The 22,622-nt window shown below is 45.9% G+C and overlaps 1 protein-coding gene across 1 annotated transcript; it reads right to left on the minus strand.

Moving 5' to 3' along the window:
* On the minus strand, window positions 1-21,946 carry VCP (valosin containing protein). The gene is made up of 17 exons (XM_068667370.1): window positions 21,757-21,946; window positions 17,036-17,147; window positions 16,474-16,646; window positions 14,140-14,282; window positions 12,389-12,519; window positions 10,622-10,753; window positions 10,140-10,242; window positions 8,255-8,388; window positions 7,872-8,007; window positions 6,217-6,329; window positions 5,398-5,562; window positions 5,170-5,292; window positions 3,958-4,170; window positions 2,441-2,749; window positions 1,378-1,533; window positions 873-1,027; window positions 1-462 (listed from the first exon to the last, which is right to left on the minus strand). The coding sequence occupies exons 1-17, from the start codon at window positions 21,771-21,773 to the stop codon at window positions 357-359; spliced, it is 2,421 nt and encodes an 806-aa protein (XP_068523471.1). The 5' UTR covers window positions 21,774-21,946; the 3' UTR covers window positions 1-356.
* Between the last annotated feature and the right edge of the window lie 676 nt (window positions 21,947-22,622).

The following is a 22,622-nucleotide window of genomic DNA, read 5'->3' on the forward strand; positions in this document are numbered from 1 at the left end:
TAGAGTTTTGTGGGATTTTTATTTTTTTTTTTTATTATTTTTTGTGTTTGTTTTTTGTTTTTTTAATACAGGCTAACGTTGTACCCTTTGCTAAAGCTGCTGATTCTGCCACATAAACTAGAACAGAAATTTCTCAGAAATTAAGTTGGTTCCCCTCCTTGTTAATTCACTGTCTGCCTCCCAACTGAACATCGGTCTGTATTTGTGTGTTTGCAGAAAACATTCCCTGTACAAAGTCTGACGTGCAGCTACACTGTTCTGACTGAGGAATGAAGAAGCCGAGAGTCCACTGAACATTGGATTTTTCCCTGTACAACGTGGCCTGATTTGGAGTTTGGTCCAATGAGGACAGCGAGTTAACCGTAGAGATCGTCGTCATTGTCTTCACTGTACACGTTGCCCCCGCTGCCACCTCCTGTGCCTTGGCTTGGACCAGCACCTCCCTGGTTTCCTGATGGGAACCTGCAGGCAGCAGTGAAAAAGGGGAGAGAAGAGAAGCTCTTCAGAAACTTCCTCACAGCTCAGCACAATCCCCTCCCTCCACACCAGCCCCCGGGTGCCAAGTAGGAAAGGGGAGAAATGTGGTGAAGCCTTACGGCAGGTCATGCAAAGGCTTTACACTGCTGCCAGATGTTGCTTGCACTGAAGGAAAAAGGGCCGATGGGTTTCAGGAGCACTAACAGAGCAGCTACGGCTGCCCTGCAGCACAGTCTGTACCACTGTGTGCTCAGCTGGGTACTGTACACGCTGGGGGGAACCAGAAAATGCAGTGGAAGAGGGGATTGTTACCCAGAGGACAGCAAAGCTGCCCTCAGTGCTCTGCTCTGAGGCTAGCTGAGCCACGTTGCCTTCCCTGCCTCCCTCAGGGTTACCTGAAGCTGCCAAAGCCACGGCTCTGCTGTAGAGTCTGTGCAAACATCTCGTATTTCCTGATGTCATTGTCACTGACAGAGCGGCGAGCAAAGCGCATGGCCTCCTCAAAGTGATCCCTGCGTATCTCAGGAACCGGGTCATCCTCCTCCACCTCCTGCAGTGGGACAGAGGGCCCAGGTGAGCTGTGGGCAGCCCGACACCCGCCCACAGCCCCATCCTGGGTCAGGATACAATAATACTCGCCAAGGCAGGGGCTAGGGAGGGATGCTGCAGCAGACTGAGTCACAGCTGCAGCAGGGGCCTTCTGAGCAATGCCAGTGATGAGGCACAACAGGAGGCCCTCACCCTCCCACAAGAAGAGAACAAAGTGCTCCAGCTCAGCACTCTCTGCCAAGCCTACTCGTCCTCATCTGAGGATTACGGAGAGGAACGCATCATCCCTCACCCACGGGCAGAGGTGGGCTGCCTCTCTCATGAGCAGGGAAAGCTGAGTGCCCCGCTCACCATGGCAGAAGGGTTGGTCTGCCTCTCACGCTCTCGCCTGATCTCACTCTCGATGGACTCGCGGATGGCCAGTTTGCAGGCACGCTGGCAAATTTCTGTCAGGTCAGCCCCCGAAAAGCCGTTGGTCATCTTAGCTAGGAAATCCAGGTCAACATCCTAGGGAAAAAACAGAGAGGGCTCTCCTTTACACCTCACACTCTCAGGTGACAAGGAAGTGCCTTCAGATCCCACAGTACCAATGCACTGCCTTAACTTTGGTCAATTTTAGGAAGATGAGCTGTTATGGCTCTTGCTTCTGGTAAAAGTTAACCACACACAAAGGCAGGCCACACTCCCCCCCTCACAGAAAGAGCCTGCTACACAGCTACAGATGCCTCTGCACTGTTCACCTTCAGGAAGAGGCAGGCAGTCTTCCAGACGTGATTTCCTCAGGTCTCAACTTTAGGAGTCAAATGAAATGACTGGAAATGGGGAGGACAAACAGCCTCCTTCCTGTCAACTGATAGAGAAGCACTGCAACGTTCTTTAAAGCTTTCCTTCCCAGAGGTTCTTAAAAAACATAAGAATGGCCTAAAAAAGTCTGCACACTCACTTGACACCTGTTTTCCTCCGATTAACCCGTAAGTTTCATTATTGCCTGCTTCCCAGGCAAGACATAGAACTCTTGCCTATGAAAGAGCTCAGCAACAATTAACTGCAATGGTTCCTCTTCAATTTCCATCTCCCACCCCCGTTTTTTACATTTATTTTTCTTTCAGAGTACAAGAATCTCCTCCATCTTGCCATAACAGGCGTTCCTGTTCCTGCACTGTAGGCAGAACTCTACTATGTGACAAAGACCTGCTGTGCTGACACGCTGATATCTAGCTGCGTTGGTACCTTGTTTTAGAACTCGAGCCTCCCCCTATCTCTGCCATCTATTTCCACTCTTCAGAGATGGAAGGTTTCACAGCTCTGCAGTGCGTGGAACAGTCCCCAGCCCTCCTCTCTGTCCCCAGCTCGTGAGAAGCAAGTGCAGCACACTGCAAAACCATCTCAGGTGCAGTCATGGCATGGATCCTACCTTAGCAACTGGTGATTTCCTCAGGTTGGCCTTAAGAATAGCCACCCGGGACTTCTCGTCAGGCAGGGGGATGTAGATGAGTTGATCCAGGCGGCCAGGGCGCAAGATGGCTGGGTCAATGATGTCCGGCCTGTTGGTGGCACCGATGATGAAGACGTTCTTCTTGGTGGACATGCCGTCCATCTCTGTCAGGATCTGGTTGATGACACGGTCTGCAGCACCGCCGCCATCTCCGATATTCCCACCTCGAGCCTTCGCAATGGAGTCCAGCTCATCAAAGAAGAGCACGCAAGGGGCTGCTTGGCGGGCCTGCAAAAGGCAAACAGAAATAATTAGTCCCTGTTAAATAACACCAGGCGAGGAGCACACTGATTTCACACAGAGCATACCCAAAAATTACTGCAGCTCAGAGGAATACCAGAGCACTACTGCCTCAAGGAGAGCTTGGAGGAGCTGCTCTAGAAAACCCCAATTAAATACTGAGTAACAAGGTGAATTTCTTCAAAACTGAGAGCACCGTAGAGCAAGCAGAAGTGTGGTAACTCTAATGCCAAGAGGGAAAGCTGGAACCAAACTCTCCCAGCAAGATCTGGGGATGTCAGCTGGTTATTTAGGCACTAGGGTATCCATAGTCACAACGTATCAAATAGAAGGGGCAAATCCAGCCCATCTTCAGCTACCTAATACTACAGGCAAAAGAAGTCAGATCCTTCAAGGTGTGCAGTGAAAATGGGTGCAAACTGCTGCAAAGAAAATTCCAGTTAGAAATAAGGAAAAAAATCTTTACAATCAGAGAATTCTAACATTAGCACACAGGCCCAGAGGTCAGGGATTCTCCATCCTTGGTTTGTGCTAGTATGCTAATGCACTAATCAACTAATATACACAAGAACCTCACACACACAAGCCAGAATTCCAAGTTATCTTCCTGCTCTGGACTAGCAGTTGGAGCAGATGGTCTCTGGGGTTCCCTTCCAACCTACATCTTCCCCTCTAATTCTCCTTTCTGCTTTGCTCTTCCAGCAGCTCTCCTGACCACAACAGTGAGGATCCCTGAGTTAATCCCTACGTGGGACAGGAGGCAACACAATCTACAGGGAACTGGGCAGCAGGAGTGGAACTCCTTTCTGCATCACGCATATTGCAGGACAAGACCCTGAAAGATGTTTTGAAATTCTGTAGAAGTTAATAGCTAATGAGATGTCAGTTTTCAAGGCATGTTGAACATATTTATGTCACTCTCATGCCAGCCTCATGGCTAAGGCACTAGCACATTTATCGTTCTGTAACAGAAGATGCAAATTGTAGTGGGAGAAAGAACATTTAATTAGCTATGTTCCCAAACAGGATTAATTCTGTAACATTGGGAAAGCAGCCCCTGCTCACAGTCCAAGTGGAGAAAACACACAAAAAAATACACAAGTAAGAACTGGGCCAGTAAGACAGGCAGAGCAGAGAGGATGTTCTGGGGGTATTTCAGCAGAAATGTAGCAGAGGGGAGCAGAAGAAACACTTACCTTGTCAAAGATCTCGCGCACGTTGGCTTCAGACTCTCCAAACCACATGGTAAGCAATTCTGGGCCCTTGATGGAAATGAAGTTTGCCTGGCATTCATTGGCAATGGCTTTGGCCAGAAGCGTCTTACCACAACCAGGTGGCCCATAGAACAGAACCCCTTTTGATGGAGTCATGCCAAATTTGAGGAACTTGTCTGGGTGCTCCACAGGATACTACAGGAGGAAACAACAACAAAAAATTCTCGTGATGAATAGGCCTGCACCTTGCTCCTACCAGAAACAGTATCTGAGAGTAGTGAGCTAAACACAATTTTTTGCCTGCTCAGGGCCACTACAGATTTTAGATGAGAACCGGTTCAAAAAGCAGCACAGCTCAATTGTAAAGCTGCCCTAAAATGCCTATTTATCCCTAAGAACTATTCACCAGTTTGGATAGTTTTCTAGTACACTTAACCCTAGCTTCGTTCTGCCCTGCAGAAGCAAAAGGGAACAGCTCATTATCCAACCTCGTCAGCTCTGCCCTCCAGAGACACGCAAGGTGGCTGATATGAGCTTCTATCCTCAGCAGCAAGGTCAGAGCTAGGTGATGGTTTAACACCAGAAAATTAGACTGAAAATTAGATTTCTATTTATTTATTATTAACTCACAGACAGGTTGCCTCTACAGTGACAACTGAGAGCAGGGATGTATCCTGTGAGTAGGAATGTATCAGAAAGAAACCATCCTGATGCAGACACCAGAAGTTTCCACAGACATTCATGACTTTTTGTCTCCTTTCACAGAAGGCTTCACAATTATTTTTCACCTGTCTCAATGGTAACACCAATAAAAAGCCCTTTGGAAGCTCATTGCATGAGAATCTTTGTTTACCTTCTGGCAGATAAAGCCACCACATAACAGGATTCTCAGCAGTGGTCACATTGCTGGCTTTCACTTATGAGAGGCTGAAATGCTGCATTTAGCACAAGACCCATGAAAGATGTCATCGTACACTCAACTAAGGGAAGTCTGACACTGCTTCCCAGCACCTTCCTCTCCCTGAGTTCACTAAGATAGAACACCGTGGTATTTTCAGTCAATTACAAGCAGTTACTACAAAAACTGCATTTACTCTGTTTACAGTCCAAACAGGAGTATGAAGAGGCTCTGGATTTTACCAGAATAATTATTACTTAACCTGACTAGGCAAAAAATCAGCTGCAAACTCTTACCTGTACAAGCTCCTGGAGCTCTCTCTTTACATCTTCTAGACCACCAATATCTTCCCAGGTAACTTGTGGCACCTCTACCACAGTCTCCCGAAGAGCAGAAGGGTTGCTCTGGCTCAGAGCCCACTATTATTAGAAGAAATGGCATTAAATAATGCTATCGTGTCATGTTCACATGCTTCAGATAAACAATTACACATTGCACCTCAAAGAGGGGCACTCTTGCATTACCCTGAAGTCATCCATGGTCACAGCCAGTGAGTTCATCACTTCAGCATCAATGGTTTCATCTTCTAGGTCTATGAGATCCATCTTCTTTCTAATAGCCTGAAGAGCAGCTTCTGAGCAAAGAGCAGCCAAGTCAGCACCAACATGTCCATGGGTCTCGTTTGCCACCTGAAAGCAAAGCACTGACTATGACTCACAGGGACAAAAGCAAGCACTCTGCATGCTCTGGTGACTCACTCGGAGGTGCAATGGAACTCTGGAGGACAGAAACATCAGTGTTCCATGTTCCACTGTGGGTTCAGGAGGCAAGTGCCACCTCATAATTAACAGGCAGAGACACTGCTGTTCCACCTCCCACTTGAGATCAAAGCTGCAACTGGAATTCAGATGGCACAACACAGAAAGATAACCCCAAGACTGGAGTTCTTCATTCAAGACAGGAAAAACAGGAACCGACTGAGTTTACATGCAGTATCCCATGTCACCACAACACTCGCTCACCTCCCTGAGAGCTGTTTTAGGGTTACTAGTAGAAACACACGGCAAACAAACCCAGGAGGACAGTAGCAAGGCACATGCAGACTGTACTGACATACAATTGTTTCTCTTAGCCATGCCACTTTTAACTAGTGAGTGAGGATTTTTCGTCACTGGTAAACTAGTTGGAAGGAAGCCCAGAGATCACGCGTTCAGCCGGTTTCACATTGTCCTAAACGAGCAACTACATTTATATGATTAAAGCCATAACAACTCTGCCACAAAACACAGCATCAGTTAACGTCAGCCTGCAGAGACAAGCTTTCCCAACAGCATTCTGCTCACCTGTTCCAGATCCACATCATCAGCCAGTTTCATATTTTTTGTGTGGATCTGCAGGATCTCCAGGCGCCCAGTTGCATCTGGGATACCAATATCTACCTCTCTGTCAAAACGACCTGGGGAGTACAAAACATATGTTGAGCTGCTGATTCTGCAAACCAAAGAAGCTGCAGTTGCTGTATGCTTCTGACTGAACGACATAATGACAAGCTACAGAGATGTAATTTCAGAAAATGCCAGTTTTGAGTTTCTCTACGGCATCTATCAGCATAGTTTCATAGTCAGCTCAGAGAGAATAAAGGCCTTAGCCATTTTGGAAAAGTGGAACTACTGTATTAACTAGACTTCAAGACTACAAAAAGGAGGGTACTGCGGGTTTAGCAACATTTTCCAAGCTTCATTTGTAGGAAAAAATACTTCCCTTAACCAACGAGGGTTACAGTACACCATGAGGCATTTGTGTTTACTTCCACTTTTGTGTCCTCAGCATAACAGTATACAAATCCGGAGAGACATACTTAGTTTTTTAGAACTTCCTACAGTAATCATCCCAGCAAAACCCAGGTTGTGAAAGAAAAAAACTGCCCCATTATCTGGGGAGGCAGGTAATCTAAATATTACTGTGGTATTAACATAAACCTATCACTTGCCTCCATACATACACCTATCATTTGCCTCTAGTCATGCTTCTACACACTGAAGATGTCATTTTCTCCTGCAAGCTTGGCAGGTTTGCTGTTACACACTTTACCAACTGCTCATACACCAGACATTAATTCACACTGTAGAGCTTTGAAAACATGGAGCTTGGAAGCTACCCGACTCCTCAATAATAAAAGGGAAGTCATACAATTCTTCTGCAACCTGAGGCACACACAGCCCGTCAAGCAGTCTTTTACTCCTTCAGTGTGTCCTGAGCTAGCCTCACCTAATAGAGACTACCACATGATTTTGAAGTATTTTTATTACAAGTTCTATCTTAAATAAAACAGGAAATTATATCAAAGGCCAGAAGCCTAGAAATAAATTACAAAGCAGCAGATAGACACAAGTCAATAGTCTATGGAACACACAGAAGACTTTTAATATTAATTTCTGCTCAATCTCTCCAAGGCCCCTGAAGCATAGTCTGTAACAAAGCATCTGATTGTATTGGGTTTACGTGGCATGGGCTTGGTAGCAGAGGGCTGCAGGGGTGGCCTCTGTGAGCAGAGCCCAGCAGCTGCCCCATGGCATAGAGGAGCCAGCTCCAGATCCTCTGAGAGGGACGTGAGCCAGTAAATGATGTTGTTTGTGCCTCTGGGAGAGCAGATTTAAGAAAGGGGAAAAAAAAATGCTCAGGGGAGGACACAGAAGAGGGTGGATATGGGAGGGTGTTTTTAGTTTGCTTTTCCACATTTTAGTTTTCCACAGTGCTAATCTGCTAGTGATAGGCACTAATTACTAATCTCCCTACGCTGAGTCTGTTTTGCCCATAAAGATAATTGGTGAGCGATGCCCCTGCCCTTAATCTCAGCCCTTGAGCCCTTTCAATCGTGTTTTCTCTTGTGTTTCCTTTGAGGCGAGGGGGAGTGAGAGAGCAGTTGTGGAGGAGCTCAACTGCATATCAGGGTAAAACAATTACAATGCTACAGAAAACAGCTGACAATCCTGGTTACCAAATCGCCTGAGTGCTGGGTCAATGCTGTTAGGTCTGTTGGTAGCTGCCATAACAATCACATGTGCTCTCTGTTTCAGTCCATCCATAAGAGTCAACAGCTGAGACACTATGCGACGTTCCACCTCTCCGTGTGTCTACAGAGAGACAAAACAATTATTAGACTAAAAAACAATTATTAGACTAGAAGCTCTACAGCACAGGAGCTGGACGTGAGAGCCACGAGCTGCTAACAAACATTGTGAACTGTATATGATTCTTCTCACACCTGACTGAGTTCAAGCATGAACTGCTGCTTTACCCTAAACTCAGACAGAGATTCATGCCAGCTGCTACCAAAAAGGGTGTACAGACACCTCTTTACCTCCTATAGGCTATCTTTACCTTCTCTCTCTTAGGAGCAATGGCATCCAGTTCGTCAATGAAGATGATGGCAGGAGCGTTCTTTTCTGCTTCTTCAAATGCTTTCCTCAGGTTGCTCTCAGACTCACCAGCCAGCTTGCTCATGATCTCAGGACCTGAAAAATAGCAGCTCTGTGGCACCCTGAAGAGACACAGCTAGCCCCGAGGCACGTAGATGATTTTTTTTTAAGTACAACATTCACATGGGAGTATCTATATTTCAAGCCAAAGCAAACACTATCAACCAAGTTCACTAAATTTGCAGCTGAACAGGCAAGAACAGAATGCAGAATTATTTTCTATCATTATTCTGGTGTGTTCAGCTTACTCTAACAGAATGCAGTGCTAGTCAGTGAGCTACCTTTAGCTGCCTCTTTTCTTACCCTATTTCACACTTGGTGAACTTCTCTGTAATGTGCCACCACACACTGTTAATGCCAGTCCTAGCTTGCAAGAGAAGCAATCAAATTATATGGTGATGAATTATCAGGATAGGGAAGGAAAAAGCTGTAAGATACTTAAGCTGTCTTTAGCTTGCATTACATGGGTACACATTTACCTCTATAAGATCCTATAAATGAATTCCAAAACTAAAATAAAACAAGAAAAAAAAAAAAAAAAAAAAACAGCCTGCCAAAAAAAAATATCACAACCTCCCCTCAAAGAGTTTAAAAAAAAAAAAAGAGTAAAAACATTTTTCCATCTTGATGATGGGAGTGGTCACAAAGAGAAAGCAAGCTTCTTCTGAAAGATCTGAGGAAAATAAACCTGATCCTCAGGCTGCAGAGCTGCTACAGCTGCCTGAAGTGAACCAGCTGCAGAGCCATGGGTGTGGGCAGGTACCACACTGTTTCACTTCAAGTAACTCACCGATTCATACCAGTTCTGCCTACAGTGCTGCTTGCAGCTGCAGGCTTGGGCCAACCACACAAAGACCACATCACTAATTCTGACAAAGAACGTTACTTTTATTATGCACCAGAAGTACAAGTCTCTAAAGAAAAGGCTGGCTTATAGGCATACAGTGACACCTTTCACAGACTTAGGAAGTAGATGACAAGGGTAACATATGGTTTGCAACAGCCCATTTACTTATGACATCTTGAGATAAAAAGCGAGGCAGTTCCCTACTGCTGGTCTCTGCTATGCTGTGCTGTACAATCCACTGCTTTCACCTTAATGGATCTGATTGAAATTGGGGAAGAAAAGCAGCACTCCTCAAGTACAAACATTTGGTTATGCCAGCACTGATTGCAGAATGGGACAGAAAAGCAGCAAGGAAAATTCAGAATCTGTTGTTCAATGGCCATAAACAAGTATCTACCTCAACTGCTACAGGCGAGATCGAACAATATGAGGTCCTGTCACTTCTCGCTAAGTTCCAAAGTACTCATTATAGCTTTTAGGAACGTTCCTCCCAATTTAATGTTATGTGGAACAAAAGAGGTCTTGTGCTTCACTTGAAGGAAAAAGAACTGCAGTGCAGACCAGCTTCTTTTTTGAATAAAACATGCTGTCAGCAACAGAAATGAGTGTTCTACGCCCATATACAAAGAATAATCTCACTGCTTCACTCCTAGCTCTGCCCTTACCAACATAAATGAACACTCATCTAAACAGACTACGAATTCCCACATCACAAAACTGTCTTTCAACCACTGATACAAAACAATAAAGTTTAAGGACAGTGCCACTACCACAGATGCTTCCACGTAAGTGTCCTCAAGTGAGGCACTTGAAAGAGGTAAGAAAAGATGTCAAGGACACAGAGGTGGCTATAAGGTGACCTTATCTAAACCATTCACTACCATTAGCTGGAAGAATGACCACACAGCAGGTTTGGGTCCAAAGCAGACTCAAAGCTTACCATTGATCAGGAAGAAGAAGGCCCCAGTTTCGTTGGCCACCGCTCGGGCAATCAGTGTTTTACCAGTGCCAGGAGGACCATACAGCAGGATGCCACGTGGAGGCTGGGGACAGAGGCAAGGGATTTAGGTGGTAAACTAGTACCTGAACGCCTGAGTAGCTTCACAGTGTATTCCAAGCACTGGATAAAGCCAGTCCGAAACTGTGATGCAGGCTCATGCAACAACTGCCATCCAGCCATCAACACCCTGACTACTTTGCATGACACACAAACAAACACCTTGCCAGTAACTGACAGCAATGATTCAAAGCATCACTCTGCTTTACAAGTGCCAGCATTTTAATCTATGTCTAAAATGTAAGGAAATAGCCTCCTAATACCAGCATTTTAAAAAAAGAAGTTACTTATTCCCCTCCAATAAGTCATAAACCTCCTATATCAAAGACAACAGCAAAGCCAACCTGGAGCATGCAGGTGCTTACCTTCACCCCTATGGCCTTGAAGAGCGCAGGGTGTCGGAGGGGAAGTTCCACCATCTCTTTGATCTGAGCCAGCTGCTTCCGGCAGCCACCAATGTCATCATAGCCCACTTCATTCAGGGACTCTTCTTCATCCTACCAGGAAGGAAAATTATTAAATATTTGAGTGAAGACATGGGTACAACAATCCCTTCCAGTTTACAGAACCAGGAATCTGGGATATTGCTCGTTGTTCCTTCTTTTCTGTATTGAGATGCTTACTTAAAAGACTTCCTGTTTTCTTCTGCAATTGTTTTGTAGCTCTGACTTCCCAGATATACAACAGGAATTACCTGCATGTACCTAGACCTCAATGAAACCCGGCCTCTTGAATGACAGCCTCTGCTGCTACAGACTCAAGCACAAAACAAGCTGTGTGATCTTCTCATGTGTCTAACTGATTAAAACAGACAACGGAGCCCAGTATAAAATATTCCTTAAACTGCAAACAACATTTCTCAGTGCTCAAAATGCCCTAGCTACCATACAGTTCTCAGATGCAGTGTTTTCTTTTGGGACTGACTCAAACTAACTGAGAACGATGAAATTCAGATGTGCAGTAAGACCAGCTGTAGCTAGTTCTCCAGTACAGCCCTACAGCAATCATTCTGCTCATGGGTGTTGAAATCTCTACTGGCCTTAGTTATCTGTAACTTAACGCCACAATAAAATCATAAAATAACACAGTCTGGAATCTCAGAGGGGATCAAGCCAGAGCCCCGCATAGCCAGGATTACAATGTGAAGCAGGCTGCTCAGAGCCTGACCCTGTCAAGCACTGAAGGTCTCCAGAGCTGGAGATTCTTTCTCTTTAGGCTTTGTAGAAACCTTTTTCCTAACATCTATTAGAATTTCCCTTGACCCAGCTTCTGCAACTGTCTCTGATTCCGTCCCCAGGCACAAGCCTCAGAAGAACCTGGTCATCTACATCTTTTCATCAGGCAGTTGCCTTCCCCTTTACCTTCCCTTCTCTAGCCCAAGGCCATTCTCCCAGCCTCTCTTATTTTGACCTCATTCTGCTGGCCTTGGCTGAACTTGCTCCTAAATGCCTCTACTGTGTCCTGAAGAGCCCAAATAGGACTCATCCAGTGCCTCACAACTGTCAAACAGACATTAATTTTTCACAAAGCAGCTAACTTTGTGAGGTATACAGCCACCTTAGCTCATATGCCTGAGATTTCCTACTCTACAAAAGTAAGGTGGCCAACTCCTGACAGACAAGTAACTCAAGTTGCCTTAAATCTGGGATACTCAAGGCTAGACAACTTAAGGGATTGAATTAAAATAAATAAAACTGTTTAGAGATTTCAAGTTTCTCATTCAAAAATTGTTAATTATTTTCTCTTCACATGGCATGAAATTTAGCGACACATTAAGTCCTCCCTGCTATAGATCAACAGAACTTTGGAATTAAAAGATGCCCATAAGTCCAGCATGAGATACCTGGAAGCAGATGCAAAAAACTAGCTGCTATCAAGTTGTACCATTTTCTCAGCAAACCTAAACATTAGTCTTATCTCAGTGTCTGAGGAAGAATGCTGGAAGCACATTTCTCCCACTACCTTCAGCAGCAGCTCATCTCCTGAAACCAGAGTTCCTAACCCTTACATTCAATACACAAAATGGCAAACCAGGAACTGCAACTCTGCTGCTCTCCAGGACTGTCACAGAAACAGATTTCAGTGCACAGAGTGGATTCAGGACAAGAACTGCGTGGCAGGGTTCAGCTCACCTCTCGTTTGATGGGCTCTCCTTCACAATGGATCACTGTGTCCGGAGCCACTATGCAGTAGGGACTTGGATCTGTCTCCACCACTTTGAATTCCACCGCACGCATTCCTCCACGCACCAAGAAGATGTCACCTGGAAAATCACACATTTCAGTGGCCTGCTGCAGCTGATGTCTGCAAAATGTCAGCCCTTGTACTACCAGCAGCCATAGAGGATAAGGAAGTAGGTTACGCATGCATATGCCATTGGCATTTTTAACACTGCTCTACATTTTAGACTCAAGAGCTGCACGTACTGTGTGACTGCCAGAGCACTGTTCAGATTTGCAGCAGTTAAACTTTTCAAATTTCATCCAGAAACAAACAGCAAACAAGAGAAAAGAATTCTCTGCCTAAATACCAAACAAAGGCAACTAATCACATTTATTTCCCATTCAGTTCCAATTCAACTGTTCTGGAACAATTTTTTATTAAAAAACTTCCTAAGAATAACTCAGATGTAGTTTAAGAAAAAAAATATGTTCCAACTGGTTTACAATTTGTGTTTGATCAGCTACCTAGTCACAAACTGAGGTCAAGCGTCACTGATCTTTTGAAACTGGCTAAGAATAGGGTCCAGGAGTAAGATGCCCAAGTTTTTACTGTCTCCTTTAAAAACTAGCTATTGCTTTACAAAAGAGTTGCCTGCCCAGAGACAGTAAATGGTGCAACCACTGCAAGTGAAAAGTCATGAGACGGAACCAAATCCAGACTGAAATGTCAAACCACCCTGAGATGCAAAAAGCTTTCAAGAAGTTTGCAGAGCAACATGAGACTCGATCCCAAACACAAGATTTCTTCAACCAACTCACAAACTGTCCCATTTTGACTTGTAGTGCCTTGCACTAAAGCACAGCAACATCTGTTTCACTAGAGAAATTCTCTCTAGACACCATTTGCTTATTGTTTTTGCTACTACTGTTCCAAAGAAGTGACTTTTGGAGTGGCTGTTCCAATCTGCACAAAGACACGTGAAGTGCAGCTTTGAATGTCCTACTTCTGTCTACTGCCTCAAAGAGGAAAAACTCTAGCCAGAAGCACTAGAAGCAAGGAATCAGCGAAAAGCCCTAACATAATAAAAATTTATTTGGAAGTGGTTATATAAGTTACTATTAGTTACAGTAACTGCTTGTCTGCAGAAGGAGAGTAATATATAATATTGCCTATGACTCCTGGCTAAACTGGGCTACAGAAGCTGGAAAACTTCATTCAACTTGTGTTTATACTGCATTAGGACCTACTTGTTCCAGCAGAAGTGCTACTAGCTCAGCTCTGAAAGTGCATTTCATTTTCTAAGCACTCTCACAGTTACTAATTGAATTGCTCTGAAGAAGTGAATTTAGTCATGGTGCCAGCTGCTCTACCCAACCAATTAATGAACACACAGGCAAACACACAATCCTTTTGAGTGGTAGCAAGATAGGAGAGAATCTTATTAAAATAAATTCTACCTAAGACTTTAACACACTCCCATCCAATGTAGCAAGAAAAAAAAAAAGCAGAATACTCATGCTGCTGTGCCAGCCAGTAATACATATCACCCTTTCTTCTGAAGATTAGGGAAAACTGAATCAGAACAAGCAAAATCTCACTCTGCAGGTGCCAGTCTGATGCTTTGTAGAGATCTGTGCTAGTCCCCAGAAATTCTCTTTACCCAGTCTCAGGACTAGACCACAGTCAGCAGCATAAGGACTACAAAAACATGTGCTATTACCTTTCCTGATGGGTCTGTATGCTTCCAGGAAGTATGGCTTGAGATAGACCTCAAACAGATTCCCCGTGATCCCTTCTACTGTGTCATCAATTGGCAGCACGTGGATACGTTTGCCATATTTCACATCTGGGCAGGGCTGGATGCTGCAACAGAAGAAAACTCCAGTTAGTCGAATCATCCTCGAATTATATGTGAGTTTGGAAAAGGCAGTAATGTCACTTCCCAGGCCAGCACAACCACCAGGAAGGACTCTCCAAATCTGTGCTGAAGCTTCCCATCTGCCCAAGAACATTTCAGTGCTGACAAGGCAAATACCATGCCCAGCAGAGAGCTAGTCTTCACAACATGTGTCTTTCTTCAATCCTCTCAGCCCTATCCAGGCTGCGGGGGAGTTTTCAGACTTTCTTCCTACCTCTGCTCTTCTGCCAGGATGCCCCTTGCCATCCCCAGCAAATTCAGAAATTACTAGTGCAGCCAGAAGACCTGAGAGAGTCAGAAGCTAATTTTTGTTTCCACAAGGTGCTACTGCTGAACCAACAATAAGAGAAAGGGAGCTGGGGGTAACTTTTTTCCTTCATCTCTCTAACCTACTACAAGAAATAGAGTCCCTGCTGCCAATAACCCTGATTCTGAGCAAAGGCTTTCAAAGTACCAATCAGTGGTAATTGGCTTGCAGCCAGGCATCTGTCAATCCCACTTTGTGGAGGATGACATTTAGGTTAAAGTCCTCAGACCCTTTCCAGCTTTTTAAACAAACGCCACAGCCGTGATTTTACAGGGTAGGCAAACAGCCTACCATAGCGATAGCTCAGTATCGAGCTGCAGCTGAGAGGCAGAAAGCTCAAATGTGCTTTGCCTGCTAGGAAAAGCCTACACTGAACTGCAACTGAGCATACTACTTTTCATAGGCTGCTCTGTTTAAGACTCTTAACAGATTCATTTACCACGTTTTACAGAGAGGATACAGCAGAAGGGTAAAGGAAGAGACCAGCTCTCCCAGAAGGAAAACAGTTTACGGACCACAAGCAGGAAGTGATTAATGCATGAATCTGTATTTTGGCAGAGACCAGGCCACAGAAGGTAAGACAATAAGTAATTAAAGATCAGCAAGAAAAAGTTATGAGGGCAAGAGGTGTCAAAGTTCTCTGATCCTTGCAATGAAGCTAATGTAATGTAATGCATCTGGAGGGCTGAGAACTGCTACAGACACAGTCCCATAAGAAGAGGGGAGGGCAGAGGCTCAATTGTCACACTAGCAAAGACTCCAACAGCAGCCTCGTGTCATTTTAAGGTAAGAATTCACCTTTACTTCACAGGGACTGGGTCAAAGCACTGTTCTGTTCCAACCCTGGCGGTATTTAAAACTTGCATTTTCTAGGGTACAGCCTCATCCCTCTCCTCTACAAAGCTTGTGTAAAACTTATTTTACGTTTAAAGCTTTAACCAGGTACCAACCGAGGAAGAGAAGTGCCAGAAACCAGGTTACAATTTTCCTAAAACATACAGGATATTCCATATTAGGAAGATGCTCAGGGGGAGAAGCTGTCAGCCTTCCCATATTTAAGCCTGCAAATTAGCAATTTTGTATTTCAGAAGTGCTCAGGCAGTTTTGCCCTACTCCTATCATAGAATGGATACTTTTCTGTAACTCATGATGTGCACTTCAATGTTTTCTCACCGCTTTCTTCAAGTGTTGTACAACAAAATTACCACAACGCTTTAAAAGCACTCCTAATTCAAAAATTTTATAACAAGAACGGAAATACAGATAATCTGAACATAACTTCCTTTGAGGATTTTTAATCTTGGTATTTGACTGATTCATGTTTCTGTCATTCATTCCTATCAAGTTTCAACTTCTGTATGCCACAGGGCAGCTTCATGCTTGAGCTAGATACTGTGAGATCAATTACGATATTGCTTAATGCCTTCCATTGTTAATGGCATAGAGATGAGAAATTCAGACATGAAAAATTTGTGAGTTCCTCTGACAATGTAAAGTTGGGAAGAAAACTGACAGCAGCGGAATATTTGAACTATTCTATTTAATGACAGTACCTGGACTCATGAAAGTGCTGAAGAGACTTCAAGAATCGTTACCATTGTTTTTTAGTATTAACCCCAATACGCACACAGCCAGAAACACACCCAAAAATTAACTGAGATCCCTGACGTAAGCCATGCACTTGAAAATGTTTCTGAGGTCTCTTCTGGAAGACTTAAGGATACTTCCTGCAGATCCTGTCCCTGCTACTGACTGAATGAATTCAGGGCCAGTGCAGAAGTTATTTAGATAACCCAGGGACAAACAACAGGCAGCAAAGCAGTCCCCACCTGATCACATCACCCAGGCGCACTCTCAGGTTATTGCGAACAACCCTGTTCATGCGAATCTTCTCATCTGAGCAGGTATCATCTGACAGAACAATGCAGACTGCTTCCCTCCTCTTCTTTCCTTTTAGCAGAACAGTATCTCCTCTGAACAGTTGCAATTCATCCATTTTTGCCTATAAACAACAACATCATTAGAAAAAGCTTTTGACAAAACAAGAATTCAAGTGTTTGAAGGGGAGTTACTTTGGAGAATTACATGTCGGAAGACGAGAACTAAATCCACAAAGACACAGGATCCCACTATACTGGTCATGAGCTAATCCTGAAGCCAGACTAAGGGCTTAAACTCAACAGAATCTTAAAAGATCATCATCAAAATATATTTTAGCATGGAAGAGCACTCAAGAACAAGACAACCCACCTCCCTCACTTGTAACAGCTGCAGCTTCTTATACAAATAGTTAGATTCATGCTGCAAAGTTAAATTTCAAGTTTCTTCAACGTACAGCAACAGCTTGCGTATTACCCAGATGAAATGCTTTGATTTTCCCTGATGACGCACCTGGGACAGTGACACAACACTGTTGTCTTCATTGATGGCTTCGTCAACAATTAACCGATTGGGCCTGTTCTTCTGCTTCAGAATTGCAGTCGATAAGTCATCCGCTTTAGAACTGGGGAAGAAAACACAAGTTATGAGTCTCAGCGATACCACTCCTCCCTCTTCAGTCACCCCCCTGCTTTGGTCTCCGTTTCCTATAGGCTTTTGTTGTCACGTCTTTTAAAAACCATACTTGTTTGTAAGACAAAGGAGAATATTCTTCGCAGGTACCCACTTCAGGTGTGCAAACCAGAATGCTTTCTGTGAGTAAGTATTAACTACCTTACCAGTCTCAAATGGAAATAGCTGCGAAGCTATCGGTGAAAAGAAGTGGTCAGTGAGATGTTGCTGACTGTAAGATGTTTTGCCTAAAAGAATTAGTCAGACTCATCTGCAATCACATGTAACCACTGCAACTGAAACAAAAGTTTAAGTCTATCTGGTGACAAATCCCAGATAAATAGGGGAATTAAATCACAGTGTTGCAGCTCCCCTGACAGGAAGAGCTGTAAGAGTTTAGCCTGTCAAGGGCTATTAGCTAAACCCAGCAGAAATATCCAAGTGTTCACTAAAAATGTGATTTTTTTTTTTTTTAAGGGTATAAGCACCTTTCTGCAACATCTTCATAGGAGTCACAGCAGCTCTAGCCCACTACACCACAAGAAATGTGACAGATAATTTGTTTGTCGTGACAAAAATGAAGCAAAACAAACAGCAAGGAAAGGGGATAAAGGCAGATTAAATCATTTCCTTCAAAATCTAATACAGTAAATTATTCATTTAAAAAACAAAACAAAAAAAAACATGAACCAAGATGATCTTGAAAGTTGTACATTAGCCAATCAAAACATTAAGAGACTGTTGGAACTTCCCTTCATAGGCGTCTGACTACTTTCTCAAGATAGTCCACAAGTGCCAACATCTAAGGACATAACAGAAAATGATGCAGACTTTGGCTTGATCCTAATGAGACAAAACAAACAAACAAAGAATACCTGTCTTTGTCCTAAGTGAGTAGCAAGCACCAGCAGAGAGCAGGAAGCTCTGAGTACAGCCATGCTGTCTGCACCCTCTGGCTCTGTTTAGCTCTTTTAGGGACAAAATAACCAGACAAAATCCAATCCTGAGTGGAAGTGGCAGAGCAAGCAGCTGCACAGCATGAAGGCAGCACGTTACAGCAGAGCTTCGCTTAGTGTGTTCACTGCATCTCTTAGAGGTACATCAGAGAGGTGTGACATACCTCCAGCACTGTTACCTGAGGTACCCCTCACACCCTAGAGACAGAAGACTGACTGTGCAGTATTGGCTCCTCTCTCTGAGGCTTCAAAAGAAGAGGGGAACAATACAAGCCTATGAGAGCAGCCAGCTTGTTTCCAAAAGGTTCTCAAGCTTTGCATAAGCTCTACTAGCATAGGAAACATGTTGCAAATGAGGATGACCTTATTTTAAGCAAACAAAACAAGGAGTTGTAAAACATGTCTTTCCAGGACTGCCAATACTGGCCAAGTTGCCTTTTCCCTTTCTTCATTAAGAGTGCAATAGGTAAGAAATTAACATTGTCAATGAGCATGTCGAGTGTTATGCATCCACTCTCGAAACCCGAAGAGAGACAAGGAAGTCTGCTGGACACATCCAGGAAGAAGCTCACGACTTTCATCTTCAATCTAAAACATGGTGCTAGAAGAGTCCTAAAAGGGCTGGGATTTCCTTGAAAACTAACAGAGCACTAAGAAAACTGAAATAAATAAACTGTCAGGTCTGATAGCATCTTGTAGTTAAAACAGCAGGCAGAAATAACAAAGTGCTTGTAAGGACCTTGCATCAGCTCCTGGACACTGGAAATTAATTCAGCAGGTGCATTTAAGAAGTTGAACTAGGGGACACCAGCAAGCGACAATACTTCCATTTAGTTCAGAGGCTGAATGTAATTCACACCCCTCCACACATGAGATGTGGATCCAAAGAGCTTCTGATAAGAAACCATTGCCAGGAGTTTGGCTGCATGAACTGGCACTGAAACTGAGTAGCTCTCCCTCAGGACAGAGAGACTGTAATGCAGCCTAAAAAATGGACTGGGACTCCAGAGAAAAATAAATGGAAGAGGAATTGGGCAACAAGAGAAAGCTTTTTTGACCAAAGCTTTCAATAAAGCAAAAGCTGTAGAAGAATTGGAGGGGAAAAAACAAAGTTCAGCAATCTTCCAGTACACAGCAAGAGGTACATTTAGTTCTGCTGAACGTGAAAACAAAGTTTTGGTACTGAAGAACTGAATCTGCAGTTCCCTAAGTAAGAAGTGAGGACTGGATCAATGCTATCAGTACATTACTGCACTTAAAGCAATCGAAAAACTTGGGGGCATTAAGAAAGGAATAAAGGTATCCTGGAAACAGCGCACAGATACCTAAATGCTTGGGCTCAGCTTCAGTTCTCTGACCTAAGAGTTGTGCCGACAAAGAACCAAAAGTGTTAGGAAATTACATGACAGCTACACAGGCAAGCGATGTTGTTTCTCCTGCAGACAAGTGTAAGGACTTTGACAGTCTTCCTGGAGCAGCTGAGAACATTACCATCACCATTTGCCCTCGTTGCACCTCTCCTGGGGATTCCTCGTGCATTAACTGAAATGACAGAGCAAAATATGTCTGCGCCCCTCAACCACACTCACACAACATCTACAGAGCAGGGAAGGAGAGCCTGAACTGAAAATATCAAGCTGGAAAGCCTAAAGCATGGGTCATGATCCTCTTCTGCCTATTTCCTATGCATGCTGGTAAACTTCGGTGAGGGGCCAAGGCAGACTGCTAACCTAAGCAATTTTTAAAGGTCCCCAATGAGTTTTCTGTCAGAAACTGCAGCTTCTTCAGATCATCTCCCCAACTCATCCCTTGTGTCAGCTCCCTCACACACTTTCCTTCTCCCTCACTTCTTTCACTGACTCTACAAAGAGACAAACTGAACACAAAACATAGCTTTAGAGCTGCTTGGGGATTAAAAGGAAATTCAAAGCTTGCCCCTAGACAGAGGGCAGGAGTGAGGACATAATCCCCTGCACAGCTAATGGGCAAACTTGTACATAAAGCACAAGACATCAGTAAAATTGAAGCAAACATGTACTAGCCCTGAAGTCCCCCAGAAATGGGTTCCCAAGTCTCGTTCTTAGTCCCCTTTTATTTCAGTGAAGCAGCCCAACAGACCCATTTTACACTGGGAGGGGAGGGGGGCCATTTTAACAACTTTTAACTTTTCTGTGTTTTTCTCTGTCAGAGCACCCCTTGTTCAGTACACATTAATGCCCAAAGGCTACATGTTACATCAGACAATATCAGGAGAGAGCAGAAAACAATTACTGGCAAGCCATTCTTCTGAAAACAAGCACTAATCTCCAAAAATCCCCATGAACTAGGGAACTAAGATGTTCCTGCAAGTCTGTGGTAAATATATCGTGGAAAAGTCCCTGACTCAAAACGATTCCAGCTTCAGCAATGAAAGTGAAAACAATCTCGCCTTCTGGAGGCTGGTGGGCCTTTTAAATGAATGCCCTCACGAACCTTCTTTTGAGACAAGCCTGTCAGTAGTTTCTTACAACCCTGACCCTGAACAGCTATGTTATGGGCTGAACTGCTTTCCCTAAGTCAGTATTATAGATCCGAAATGCATTTTATCCACTAAAACTAATGACTGATGTTTCTGATGACTGCAGCCACACACAGGGCAACCAAGCAGTGAGTTCATCCCCGTGCCTGAGACACCAAGTCCTCAGACGCTGTGCCAGGCAGGTAGGCACATGAAAACGAGAAGCTCTTCAGAAACCACGCTCTGGTGGCTCCTGCAGTGCTGAATCTCGGCTCAGCAAGATGGTTGCCAGCAGCACTGAGCCCAGAATCGCAGCTAAGAGGCAGCTCCCGTGGCAGAACAACTTCTGCGGGTTCCTAGGTGGCGGTGATAACTTTGTGACAGCGCACGTTTCTTTCGAAGGCAGCGTTCACCTCGGCCAGCTGCAAAACGGGGTTTGGGGCCTACTGCTTCTTAGCTCTGCCGTGCTCACCGGATTCTGGGCACGCCTTGGTAGGACCCAGCAGGCGCTCCTGGATTTGGGAAATGCCTTTCGGTGCTATTTTTAACACCCCCCTCGCTGCCCAGCACATGTGGGACGAGCACCACCGCTCGAGGGAGCCTGAAAGCCGATCCGGGGCCTGGAAGCGGGGCCAGGCCAAGGGGCCAGGAGCCACCACAGCTTAGTGGGGGGGCTCGTTCACAACACCCCCACCCCCACAGCGCCGGGACGGGCCCGAAACCGCCACGGGCCGAGGCGGGGAGGCCTCGGGCCGGGCCCTGAGCCTTGGGGGGGGGGGGGAGGCCTCGGGGCTGTGGGGAGGCCTCGTGAGGGGGGCCCCGGCCTCACCCCCCCCCCCCCTCCCTCAGTGACTCGATGCTGAGGTGAGGGGGGGGGGGGGGGGGAGCGCGCTCGAGGGCGCGGCCCCTCCCCAGCCGCCCAGCCCCGCCTCCTCGGGGCCTGCATGACACAGCGGGATCGGGGCAGCCGCGGCCCCTCCGGCCGGGCACGGCGCCATCGCCGGGGCCCTGAGGAGAAAGAGGAGGAGAAATGGAGGAGGGTGGGGAGGGGGGGGGGGGAGGAAGGCGCAGGGCTAGGCCGCAGGGCTAGGCCGCGGCCCAGCACTTACTCGGATCCCGAGGCCATGGCGCTGAGGGGAAGGGGCTCGGGGCTCCTCGGAGCGGGGCGGTGCAGGAAGGAGGCTGCCGGGGTGCGCGGCGGGTGCTGGCGGTGGCGGCGGTGGCGGCGGCGGGCGGGCGGCGGCGGCTCTCGGGGTGCTCGGCGCTGCCTCGGCCTCAGAGCCGACTCATCGGAAGGGGGAGCTCCGCCCCGCGCCGCCTCGCCTGCCTAGCAACAGCGCGCGCCGGCCAATCAGAAATTCCGGCCGGCGCGGGCTCAGCCAATGGGAAAAGAGTATGTGGGGGGGGGGGGGGGAAAGGGCGCTCGGGTTCTGTGTCCCGTCCCTCTCCTTTTTCCCCTCCCAATCGGCGCGAGCCAAGCGCCTCGGCGGGCAGCCAATCGCGGGGCTCGCACGCTCGTGGCTGATCTACCTGGCAACGCCAGCCCGGCGGCCAATGGGAAAAATAGGAAGACGGAGGGGGAGGGGCCGCCCCGCCAGCGGCCAATAGGAGGAGCGGGAGGCGGGTGATTGACAGCTCGGGCACAGGCACTGGTGCGCTGAGCGCGCCAGGGCTCAGCCCGGCCCCAGCCTTTCGCGTGGGCTCAGGGCGCGTTTTGGGGCGGTTTCCCCTGTTTTAAGGTTTTTGGTTTTTTTTGCGGGGGCCTCTGTGGATGGTGAGCTCTCTCCGATTATCTCAGAGAACACCGAGCACTGCTGATGCTTGCTCCCAGCCAGCCACTCCCTTGTTTTCCTGCAGGTGCTTCTGAATAAATTAATTATTAATTACCCGTGCTCCTGTGCCTAATTCATTTTTTTTAGGGCTGAAGTAAGGTGGGAGTGAAGAAGAGCAACCTGAGCACAGAGGAGTGGGGCCC

The sequence above is a fragment of the Anas acuta genome, chromosome Z (assembly GCF_963932015.1).
Source record: "Anas acuta chromosome Z, bAnaAcu1.1, whole genome shotgun sequence".
Classification (NCBI taxonomy): domain Eukaryota; kingdom Metazoa; phylum Chordata; class Aves; order Anseriformes; family Anatidae; genus Anas; species Anas acuta.

Coding starts and splice junctions, on each gene's coding strand:
- VCP (XM_068667370.1), bottom strand. Junction 5,563..6,216: donor ATGATGTGGATCTGGAACAG/GTGAGCAGAATG, acceptor CTTTGCTTTCAG/GTGGCAAACGAGACCCATGG. Junction 5,293..5,397: donor TGACCATGGATGACTTCAGG/GTAATGCAAGAG, acceptor TTCTAATAATAG/TGGGCTCTGAGCCAGAGCAA.